We start from the raw sequence: 12851 nt of genomic DNA on the forward strand, positions 1-12851 counted from the left end.
GATAATCCAAAACCAATGGGATACAGCAAAAGCAGTTCTAAGAGGGAAGTTTATAGCTATACAATCCTACTTCAAGAAACAAGAAAAATCTCAAATAAACAATCTAAACTTACACCTAAAGGAACTAGAGAAAGAAGAACAAAAAAAACCTAAAGTTAGAAGAAGGGAAGAAATCAATAAATGAAATAGAAACAAAGAAAACAATAGCAAAGATCAATAAAACTAAAAGCTGGTTCTTTGAGAAGATAAAGAAAATTGATAAACCATTAGCCAGACTCATCAAGAAAAAGAGAGAGAGGACAAATCAATAAAATTAGAAATGAAAAAGAAGAAGTTAGAACAGACACTGTAGAAATACAAAGCATCCTAAGGGACTACTATAAGCAACTCTATGCCAATAAAATGGACAATCTGGAAGAAATGGACAAATTCTTAGAAAGGTATAACCTTCCAAGACTGAACCAGGAAGAAACAGAAAATATGAACAGACCAATCACAAGTAATGAAATTCAAACTGTGATTAAAAATCTTCCAACAAACAAAAGTCCAGGATCAGATGGTGTCACAGGTCAATTCTATGAAACATTTAGAGAACAGCTAACACCCATCCTTCTCAAACTCTTCCAAAAATTGTGGAGGAAGGAAGACTCCCAAACTCATTCTATGAGGCCACCATCACCTTGATACCAAAACCAGACAAAGATACTCCAAAAAAAAAAAAGTTACAGACCAATATCACTGATGAATATAGATGCAAAAATCCTCAGCAAAATACTAGCAAACAGAATGCAACAACACATTAAAAGGATCATACACCATGATCAAGAGGGATTTATCCCAGGGATGCTAGGATTCTTCAATATACGCAAATCAATCAATGTGATACACCATATTAACAAACTGAAGAATAAAAACCATATGATCATCTCAATAGATGCAGAAGAAGCTTTTGACAAAATTCAACACCCATTTATGATAAAAACTCTCCAGAGAGTGGGCATAGAGGGAACCTACCTCAACATAATAAAGGTCATATACGACAAACCCACAGCAAACATCATTCTCAATGGTGAAAAAGTGAAAGCATTTCCTCTGAGATCAGGAACAAGGCAAGGATGTCCACTCTCACCACTATTATTCAGCATAGTTTTGGAAGTCCTAGCCATGGCAGAGAAGAAAAAGAAATAAAAGGAATATAAATTGGAAAAGAAGAAGTAAAACTGTCACAGTCTGCAGATGACATGATACTATACATAGAGAATCCTAAAGATGCCACCAGAAAACTACTAGAGCTAATCAATGAATTTGGTGAAGTTGCAGGATACAAAATTAATACACAGAACATCTCTTGCATTCCTATATACTAATGATGAAAAATCTGAAAGAGAAATTAAGGAAACACTCCCATTTACCACTGCAACAGAAAGAATAAAATACCTAGGAATAAACCTACCTAGGGAGACAAAAGACCTGTATGCAGAAAAGTATAAGACACTCCTGAAAGAAATTAAAGACGATACCAACAGATGGAGAGATATACTATGTTCTTGGATTGGAAGAATCAATATTGTGAAAATGACTGTACTACCCCCAATAATCTAGAGATTCAGTGCAATCCCTATCAAATTACCAATTGCATTTTTTCCAAAACTAGAACAAAAACTCTTAAAATTTGTATGGAGACACAAAGGACTCTGAATAGCCAAAGCAGTCTTGAGGGAAAAAAACAGAGCTTGAGGAATCAGACTCCATGACTTCAGACTGTAGTATAAAGCTACAGTAATGAAGACAATATGATACTGGCACAAAACCAGAAACATAGATCAATGACACAAGATAGAAAGCCCAGAGATAAATCCACACACCTATGGTCAACTAATCTATGATAAAGGATGCAAGGATATACAATGGAGAAAAGACAGTGTCTTCAATAAGTGGTGCTGGGAAAACTGGACAGCTACATGTAAAAGAATGAAATTAGAACACTCCCTAACACCATACACAAAAATAAACTCAAAATGGATTAGAGACCTAAATGTAAGACTGGACACTATCAAAGTCTTAGAGGAAAACATAGGAAGAACACTCTTTGACATAAATCACAGCAAGATCTTTTTTGATCCACCTCTTAGAGTAATGGAAATAAAAACAAAAATAAACAAATGGGACCTAATGAAACTTAAAAGCTTTTGCACAGCAAAGGAAACCATAAATAAGATGAAAAGAGAACCTTCAGAATGGGAGAAAATATTTGCAAACGAATCAACCGACAAAGGATTAATCTCCAAAATACATAAAGAGCTCATGCAGCTCAATATTGAAAAAAGAAACAACCCAATCCAAAAATGGGCACAAGACCTATATAGACATTTCTTCAAAGAAGACATACAGATGGCCAAGAAGCACATGAAAAGTTGCTCAACATCACTAATTATTAAAGAAATGCAAATCAAAACTACAATGAGGGATCACCTCCCACCTGTTAGAATAGACATCATCTGAATATCTACAAACAAATACTGGAGAGGGTGTGGAGAAAAGGGAACCATTTTGCACTGTTGGTGGGAATGTAAATTGATATAGCCACTATGGAGGACAGTATGGAGGTTCCTTAAAAAAGTAAAAATAGAATTACCATATGATCCAACAATCCCACTACTGGGCATATACCCAGAGAAAACCATAATTCAAAAAGACACATGCAGCCCAATGTTCACTGCAGCACTATTTACAATAGCCAGTTCATGGAAGCAACCTAAATGCCCATCGACAGTTGCATGGATAAAGAAGATGTGGTACATATATACAGTGGAATATTAGTCAGCCATAAAAAGGAACGAAACTGAGTCATTTGTTGAGACGTGGATGGATCTAGAGACTATCATACAGAGTGAAGTAAGTCAGAAAGAGAAAAACAAATATCGTATATTAATGCATGTATGTGGAACCTAGAAAAATGGTACAGATGAACTGGTTTCCAGGGCAGAAGTTGAGACACAGATGTAGAGAACAAACGTATGGACACCAAGATGGGAAAGCGGTGGGGGGGTGGGGATGGTGGTTTGCTGAATTGGGTGATTGGGATTGACACGTATACACTGATGTGTATAAAACTGATGACTAATGAGAACCTGCTGTATAAAAAAATAAATAAAAAAAAAAGTTACAAAGATGTTACTGCTTTGAATTCATAGCCCTCTTCTTACCCACACATTTTCTGCCTTTGAGTTGATACCCAGGTTCACATCCACAGTGAAAACTTCCTATGGCATTGAAACAGTGGTGGTGACAGGGGCTGGATTCTTGACATTCATTAATATCTGTTAAAGAAAACAAAACTTGCTTCACATGCTGTTAGAAAACTTGGCTTAATTTATCCCAAATGTTAAATATTTTAGTGATCATGATGTTTAAGATCTTCCCTAAAAAGAATCCAATTGAAGTGCTCTCAAAGGATCTGCTGGATAATTGATAGAATTAACTGCTGGAGAAGGTTATTCTCTTCAACACTACTCCAAGGTAGAAGGTTGCTAGTGATTCAGAACTATGTTGATGCAAAACTTCTCTATTTTAACTATTTTATTTACCATATGGCTCCCATTCCAGTTTCTAGGAACTTTTAGCCCTGGAATGTTGCGGACAGACTGGAGTACTGAAGGTAGAAAAAAATAATAATAATAAAGTTAAGTCTTCTGCAACAACTTTTGCAATTTGACCCTTCTTCCCAATTTTTGCTGCTGTTAGTCTGCTGCAGGTGTTTATCACCTTGCACTCAAATGACTGCAGCAACTTTAGCTTTTCTCCTCATTTGTAGTCACTGCCAAATTAATCTTCCTGAACACCATCTAGGTCATAGTGCAATGGAAAAAAGACCCTGCAGGCATGAATTCCCCTGCAGGCATGAATTCCCCAAACTTGTGTGCACCTGCCTGTATTTTGTAACTTTTCCCCTTTCCTTCCTTTCATTCCAGAAAAAGGGAGACCACTCCTTCTATTTAAGAAGAGTTCCTCTATTTGAGTTTTTGATCTCTGCAGCCCATCTCCTCCTTCCTCATCACGATGACTGTGGTCCACTGATCATGCCCTCCTCTTCTGTATTTTTAATGCCCTTCTCCTTACTGTCATCTTTCCCACAACCCTGTAGACATAATCAACTCTTTCCTATCCCAACAAAATTCCTCTCTCAGGTCTCTACTCACCTCAAGCTCCTGCCACTTTTTTATTGTTCTATTACAAATCCTCAAAAGAACAATCTCACCATATTTTAGGCTCTTCATGTTCTAATCTTACATTCCCAAGTTCGAGATTTCCAATGTCTTATTTTGTTCTTGTTTTCTATTTCAGATTTTCTAATTTAATCTTTCAAAATCTGTACATGTCACATAAATGCACAAATATGATAACATGTTTTTTAAGTTTAATTTTTATTTTATATTGGGCTACAATTGATTTACAATGTTGTGTTAGTTTCAGTTGTACAGCCAAGTGGTTCAGTTGCACATATACATATATCCATTCTTTTTCAGATTCTTTTCCCATATAGGTTATTACAGATTATTGAGTAGAGTTCCATGTGCTTTACAGTAGGTCTTTTTCAATTACCTATTTTATATATATTAGTGTATATATGTTAATCCCAAACTCCTAATATATCCCTCCCCCGACCACCTCTCCCCTTTGGTAACCATAAGTTTGTTTTCGAAGTCTGTGAGTCTGTTTGTTCTGCAAATAAGTTCATTTGTATCATCTTTTTAGATTCCACGTATAAATGATACCATATACTATTTATCTTTCTCTTTCTGACTTACTTCACTTAGTATGATAATCTCTAGGTCCATCCATGTTGCTGCAAATGGCATTATTGCATTCTTTTTTATGGCTGAGTAATATTCCATTGTATATACGTGCCACATCTTCTTTCCCCATTCCTCTGTCAATGGACATTTAGCCATTCCATATCTTGGCTATTGTAAATAGTGCTGCAATGAACATTGGGGTGCATGTATCTTTTCGAAGTATGGTTTTCTCTGGATATATGTATGGTTTCTCCATACAGTTTTCCATAGTGGTTGTACCAGTTTACATTCCTACCAACAGTATAGGAGGGTTCCCTTTTCTTCACATCCTCTCTAGCATTTATTTGTAGACTTTTTAATGATGGCCATTCTGACTGGTGTGAGGTGATACCTCATTGGAGTTTTGGTTTGCATTACTCTAATAATTAGTGATATTTAGCATCTTTTCATGTGCTTTTTGGCCATCTTTATGTCTTCATTAGAGAAATGTATATGTAGATCTTCTGCCCATTTTTTGATTAGGTTGTTAGTTTTTTCATATTGAGCTGCATGAGCTGTTTGTATATTTTGAGGTTTATCCCTTGTTGGTTACTTTGTTTGTAAATATTTTCTCCCATTCTGTGGGTTGTGTTTTCATTTTGTTTATGATTTCCTTTGCTGTGCAAAACTTTTAAGTTTAATTAGGTCCTATTTGTTTATTTTTGCTTTTATTTTCATTACTCTAGGAGGTGGATCCAAAAAGATGTTGCTGTGATTTATGTCAAAGAGTGTTCTTCCTATGTTTTCCTCTTAAGAGTTTTATAGTATCTGGTCCTACATTTAGGTCTTGAATTCATTTTGAGTTCATTTTTGTGTATGGTGTTAGAGAATGTTTTAATTTCACTCTTTTACATGTAGCTGTCCAGTTTTCCCAGCTCCACTTATTGAAGAGACTGTCTTTTTTCCATTGCATAGTCTTGCCTCCTTTGTCATAGATTAATTGACCATAGGTTGTGTAGGTTTATTTCTGGGCTTTCTATCCTGTTCCATTGACCCATATTTCTGTTTTTGTGCCAGTACTATACTGTTTTGATTACAGTAGCTTTGTAATATAGTTTGAAGTTAGGGAGCCTGATTCCTCCAGCTCTGTTTTTCTTTCTCAGGATTGCTTTGGCTATTTAGGGACTTTTGCACTTCCATACAAATTAAAAAATTTTTTTGCTCTACTTCTGGGAAAAATGCCATCAGTAATTTGATAGGGATTGCACTGAGTCTGTAGATAGTTCTGAGTAATATAGTCATTTTGACAGTATTGATTCTTCCAATCCAAGACCACAGTATATCTTTCCATCTGTTTGTGCCATCTTCAATTTCTTTTATCAGCATTTTAGTTTTCAGAGTACAGGTCTTTTGCCTCCTTAGGTATGCTTATTCATAGGTATTTAATTCTTTTTGATGCGATGGTAAATGAGACTGTTTCCTTAATTTCTCTTTCTGATCTTTCATTGTTAGTGTATAGAAATGCAACAGACTTCTGTGTATTAATTTTGTATCCTGCAACTTTACCAAATTCATTGAGCTCTAGTAGTTTTCTGGTAGCAAAATCTTTAGGATTTTCTATGTATAGTATCACTTTAACTGCAAACAGTAACAGTTTTACTTTTTGGATTTTTTTACTGTTTGGATTTCCAATTTGGATTCCTTTTACTTCTTTTTATTCTCTGATTGCCATGGCTAGGACTTCTAAAAGTATATTGGATAAAAGTGGTGAGAGTGGATGGACATCCTTGTCTTGTTCCTGACCTTAGAGGAATGCTTTCAGTTTCACCACTGAGTACAATGTTAGCTGTGGGTTTGTCATATATGGCCTTTCTATGTTGAGGTAGGTTCTCTCTATGCCCCCTTTCTGGATGGAGCATTTTTATCATAAAGGGGTGTTGAATTTTGTCAAAAGTTTTTCTGCATCTATGGAGATAATCATATGGCTTTTATTCTTCAATTCGTTACTGTGGTGTATCATACTGATTGATTTGTGCATACTGAAAAATCCTTGTATCCCTAGGATAAATCCCAATTGATCATGGTGTATGATCCTTTTAATGTATTGTTGAATTCAGTCTGCTAGTGTTTTGTTGAGGATTTTTGCGTCTATGTACATCAGTGATATTGGCCTGTAATTTTCTTTTTTTGTAGTATCTTTATCTGGTTTTCGTATCAGGGTGATGCTGGACTTGTAGAATGAGTTTGGGAGTGTTCCTTCTTCTACAATTTTTTGAAACAGTTTCCAAAGGATATGTGTTAACTCTTCTCTAAATGTTTGATAGAATTTGCTTCTGAAGCCATCTGGTTCTGGACTTCTGTTTGTTGGAAGTTTTTAAATCACAGTTTCAACTTCAGTACTTGTGATTGGTCTGTTCATATTTCCTATTTCTTCCTGATTCAGTCTTGGGAGATGGTACCTTCCTACGAATTCATCTGTTTCTTTTAGGTTGTCCATTTTATTGGCATCTAGTTGCTTGTAGTAGTCTCAGGATCCTTTGTATTTCTGTGGTGCCCATTGTAACTTCTTCTTTTTCATTTCTAATTTTATTGATTTGGGCCCTTTCCCTTTTTTTTCTTGATGAGTCTGTCTAAAGTTTTATCAATTTTGTTCATCTTTTCAAAGAACCAGCTTTTAGTTTCTTTGATCTTTTCTATTGTTTTCTTCATCTCTATTTCATGTATTTCTGCTCTGATCTTTATGATTTCTTTTCTTTTACTAACTTTTGCTTTTGTTTGTTCTTCTTTTTCTAGGTGCTTTAGGTGTAAAGTTACATTGTTTTTTTGAGATTTTTGTCTCTTGAGGTAACATTGTATTGCTATAAACTTCCCTCGTAAACTGCTTTTGCTGCATCCCAAAGTTGCTGGATTGTTGTGTTTCTGTTTTCATTTGTCTCTAGGTATTTTTTGATTTCCTCTTTGATTTCTTCAGTGATCCATTGGTTGTTTAGTAACATATTATCTAGCCTCCAGGTGTTTCTGTTTTTTGCAGTTTTTTTTCTTGTAGTTGATGTCTAATCTCATAGCATTGTGGTTGTTAAAGATGCTTAATTTCAGTTTTCTTAAATTTACTGAGGTTTGCTTTCTGGCACAGCATGTGATCTATTGTGGAGTATGTTCCATGTGAACTTGAAAAGAATGTGTATTCTGCTGCTTTTGGATGGAGTGCTTAAATATTAAGTCCATCTTGTCTAATGTGTCATTTAAGGGCTGTGTTTCCTTATTGATTTTCTATCTGAGTGATCTGTCCGTTGAGGTAAGGGGGGTGTTAGAGTCCCCCACTACTATTGTGCTACTGTCGATTTCTCCTTTTATAGCTGTTAGCATCTGTCTTACATATCAAGGTGCTCCTATGTTGGGTGCATATATATTTACAATTGTTATATCTTCTTCTTGTATTGATCCCTTCATCATTATGTAGTGTCCTTCTTTGTCTCTTATAACAGTCTTTATTTTATTTTTTTTTCCTGCTGTACGCGGGGCCTCTCACCGCTGTGGCCCCTCCCATCGCGGAGCACAGGCTCTGGACGTGCAGGCTCACTGGCCCAGCCGCTCCACGGCATGTGGGATCCTCCCGGACCGGGGCACGAACCCGCGTCCCCTGCATCGGCAGGCGGACTCCCAACTACTGCGCCACCAGGGAAGCCCAACAGTCTTTATTTTAAAGTCTATTTTGTCTGATATGAGTTTTGCTGCTCTAGTTTTCTTTTGATTTCTGTTTGCCTGGAATACCTTTTCCCAACGTCTCACTTTCAGTCTGTACATGTCCCTTAGTCTGAAGTGGGTTTCTTGTAGACAGCATATGTATGGGTCTTGCTTTTGTATCCATTAAGCCAATCTATGTGTTTTGGTTGGAGCATTTAATACATTTACATTTAAGGTAATTATCGATATTAATGTTCTTATTGCCATTTTGTTAATTGTCTTGGATTTGTTTTTGTACGTCATTTCCCTTCATTTCTCTTTTGTTCTTTTCTGTTGTGATTTTATGACTATCTTAGAGTTGTGTTTGGATTGCTTTTTCTTTTTTGTATGTGTATCTATTGTAGATTTTTGGTTTGTGGTTACCATGATGTTTTGATATAGCAATCTATCTATCTATCTATCTATCTAAGATTATTTTAAGTTGCTGGTCTCTGAATTTCAAATGCATTTCTAATGTACTGCATTTGTACTCTCCTCACAATTGCTGGTTTTGATGTCATATTTGTGTGTAGATGATTTGCTACCTTTACAAAATGTTTGCCTTTACTGGTGAGCTTTCCCATTCATAATTCTTTTGTTTCTAGTTGTGGCCTTTTCTTTTCTGCCTAAAGAAGTTCCTTTAGCATTTGTTGTAAAGCTGGTTTGGTGGTGCTAAATTCTCTTAACTTTTGCTTGTCTGTAAAGCTTCTGATTTCTCTATTGAATCTGAACAAGAGCCTTGCTGGGTAGAGTATTCTTGGCTGTAGGTTTTTCCCTTTCATCACTTTAAATATATTGTGCCACTCCCTTTTGGCTTGCAGAGTTTCTGCTAAAACATCAGCTGATAACTGTATGGGGATTCCCTTGTATGTTATTTGTTGCTTTTAATATTTTCTCTTTGTGTTTAATTTTTGTCAAGTTGATTAATATGTGTCTTGGTGTGTTCCTCCTTGGGTTTATCTTGTATGGGACTCTGTGCTTCCTGGACTTGAGTGAGTGTTTCTTTTCCCATGTTAGTGAAGTTTTTGGCTATTATTTCTTCAAATATTTTCCCAGGCCCTTTCTCTCTCTTCTCCTTCTGGGACCCCTTTAATGTGAATGTTGGTGTGTTTAGTGTTGTCCCAGAGGTCTCTTAAACTGTCCTCATTTCTTTTCATTTTTTTTTCTTTATTATGTTCTGCAGCAGTGATTTCCACTCATCTCTCTTCCAGCTCACTTATTCGTTCTTCTGCCTCATTTATTCTGCTATTGATTCCTTCCAGTGTATTTTTCATTTCAGTTATTGTATTGTTCAACTCTGTTTGACTTTAAATCTTCTAGCTCTTTGCTAAACATTTCTTGTATCTCAGTCTGTGCCTCCATTGTTTTTCTGAGATCTTGGATAATCTTTACTCTCATTACTCTGAAGTCTTTTCAGGCAGATTGCCTATCTCCACTTCACTTAGTTGTTCTTCTGGGGTTTTATCTTGCTCCTGTGTCTGGAATATATTTCTGTTCCACCTCATTTTGTCTAACTTTCTGAGTTTGTGGTCTCCTTTTCTCAGGCTTCAGTACTGTAGTTCTTCTTGCTTCTGGTGTCTGCTCCTTGGTGGGTTAGGTTGGTCCAGAGGCTTGTGCAGGCTTCCTAATGGGAGGAACTGGTGCCTGCCCACTGCTGGTGGAGCTGGGTCTTGTCCCTCTGGGCAGGGCCATGTCAAGGGGTGTGTTTAAAGGTGGCTGTGGATTCAGGATGACTTTAGGCAGCCTGTCTGTCTGCTGATGGGTGGGGCTGTGTTCCTGTCTTGCTGGTTGTTTGGCCTGAGGTGTCCCAGCACTGGAGCCTACAGGCTGTTAGGTGGGGCCAGTTCTTGCTGCCAAGTCCTCTGGGAGAACTCACATTGATGAATATTCCCTGGGGTCTTTGCCTCCAGTGTCCTTGCCCCCACAGTGAGCCACAGCTGACCCCCACCTCCCTGGGAGATCCTCCAAGACCTGCAGGTAGGTCTGGCTCAGGGTCCTATGTAGTCACTGCTTTGCCCTGGGTCCCAGTGCATGTGAAACCTTATGTGCACCCTTCAAGAGTGGAATCTCTGTTTCCCTCAGTCCTGTGGAGCTCCTGCACTCAAGCCCCAAAGGTGTTCAAAGCCAAATGTTCTGGGGGCTACTCCTCCCAATGCCAGACCCCCAGGCTGGGGAGCCTGATGGGGAGCTCAGAACTATCAGTCCTGTGGGAGAACCTCTGTGATATAATTATTTTCCAGTTTGTGAGTCACCCACTCAGTGGGTATGGGGTTTGATTATATCATGGAAGCACCCCTTCTATCATCCAGTTGTGGCTTCTTCTTTGTCTTTGGATGTAGAATATCTTTTTTGGTAGGTTCTTTTGGTAGGTCATTTTTGTCGATGTTTCTTCAGCAGGTAGTCATGATTTTGGTGTTCTCATGAGAGGAGGTGAGCTCAAGTCCTTCCACTCTGCCATCTTGTCTCCTCCCTGATCTGTGATCATATACTTTTAAAAGATTTTCTTAGTGCCGTTTTTTCTTCTTCTTTCACTTGGCTTCCCTTGTCCTCCCCTTGTCCACCAAAGCCAACTTACATTAACAATCTAATATAAATAATAACGTATCTCTTTTATGTAAACCTATATCTCTTCCTAAATATATAAATCCATTTCCTTTTTCTTTGGTTATTGTTTGTTTTCCAGTCACATAATCTTTTCTACACAAGTTGCATACACGCTTTCATATCTTTGTGTTCTCACTCAACAACGCCTCATGGAAATTCTAAGCCAAACAGTTGAGCTTCATTCCATTCTTTTTAATGGCAGCATAGTGGTTCATGGTATAGATGTACCATAATTCATTCATTCTTTCTACTATTAAGAATTTCATTTTGCATCCAGTGTTTCTTCCTCTGGAAAATCCTGATAGCAGCTTTATTCATAATTGCTAAAATTTGTAAGTGCCAAGATGTCCTTCAGTAGAATGGATACATAAACCGTGGTACATTCATACAATGGATTATTTTTCAGCACTAAAAAGAAATAAGCTATCAAGCCATGAAAAGACATAGAAGAATCTTAAATGTATATTACTAAGTGAAAGACACCAATCTGAAAAGGCTACATACTGCATCATTCCAACTACATGACATTCTGGAAAAGGTAAAGCTAGAGAGACAATAAAAAGATGACGGGCTTCCCTCGTGGTGCAGTTGTTAAGAATCCACCTGCCAGTGCAGGGGACACGGGTGTGAGCCCTGGTCCGGGAAGATCCCACATGCTGTGAAGCAGCTAAGCCCGTGTGCCACAACTACTGAGCCTGCACGCTACAACTACTGAAGCCTGCGTGCCTGGAGCCCAAGCTCTGAAACAAACAGAAGCCACTGCACTTTATACATATATATAAAGATGAGTGGTTTCTGGAGGTTGGGGGAGGAAAGGATGACTAGGTGGAACACAGAAGATTTTTAGGGCAAGGAAACTATTGTGTATGATACTACAATGGAGGATATATGACATTATTCATTTGTCTAAACCCACAGAATATACAACACCAGGAGTGAATCCTAATGTAAACAATGGACTTTGGGTGGTAATTATGTGTTAATGTAGGTTTATCCTTGGTTAAAAAAAAAAAAAAAAGTACCAGTCTGGTGCAGGATGTTGGTAGCAGGGGAGGCTGTGCATGAGTTGGGGCAGGGAGAATATGGAAAATCTCTTTACGTTCTACTCAAATTTGCTGTGAATCTAAAACTGCTCTAAAATAATAAGTTCTATTAAAGAAGTCCTGCAGTAAATAGTCTTATGAAATGAGTTTTATTAAATAGATTCTATTAAGATCATGCTGTATGATCTCTTCTCTCAAATATTACAGGCAAGTTTTATTCAAAACCACTTTGTTACAAATACTTAAAATAGCCATGGCATATTACATTTAAACATTTTACTAAGAAGCTCAATCCATTAAAGAGAGTTTACTCTAAGTGATTCAACAGGCAGGGGTTTTAATCTGTAATACAGTGAAGATAAAGCAAGGGACTCCATTTGTATACCTTGACAACTCAGCCCATCACTGGTTCTTCGAAAGCCAATTCCACAGCGGACCACACAGTGATAGGATCCAATGGTATTGTCACAATCCTGACCGGCGTGGCAAGTGTGTCCACTCAAAGCGCACTCATCAATATCTGCAACAAAGTGAGTCATTCAACTAGGGGGAACTGAAGAAAACCAACCAAAGAACCTGTTGTGAAACAGGGATAAGAAAAGCAATGAATGACACTTGAAATATACAAAAGCAAAAATGGCGAATTTTGGGGGTGTGTCATTTCAGGTGGGTTGAGTAGCTGACAAGCTCATAGCAGGACAGTGTG

At 37.5% G+C, this 12851-nt stretch overlaps 1 protein-coding gene across 1 annotated transcript in view; it reads right to left on the bottom strand.

Annotated features, from left to right (window-relative positions):
* HMCN1 (hemicentin 1) overlaps window positions 1-12851 on the bottom strand; it is a 522545-nt gene that overhangs the window by 37768 nt on the left and 471926 nt on the right. Inside the window, exons 100-101 of the mRNA XM_033853373.2 lie at window positions 12531-12665; window positions 3207-3320 (exon numbers count right to left, since the gene is read on the bottom strand). Of these exons, the coding sequence (XP_033709264.1) occupies window positions 3207-3320; window positions 12531-12665 (249 nt within the window). The remainder of the gene's footprint in view (window positions 1-3206; window positions 3321-12530; window positions 12666-12851) is intronic.

The sequence above is a fragment of the Tursiops truncatus genome, chromosome 1, assembly GCF_011762595.2.
Source record: "Tursiops truncatus isolate mTurTru1 chromosome 1, mTurTru1.mat.Y, whole genome shotgun sequence".
Lineage (NCBI taxonomy): Eukaryota > Metazoa > Chordata > Mammalia > Artiodactyla > Delphinidae > Tursiops > Tursiops truncatus.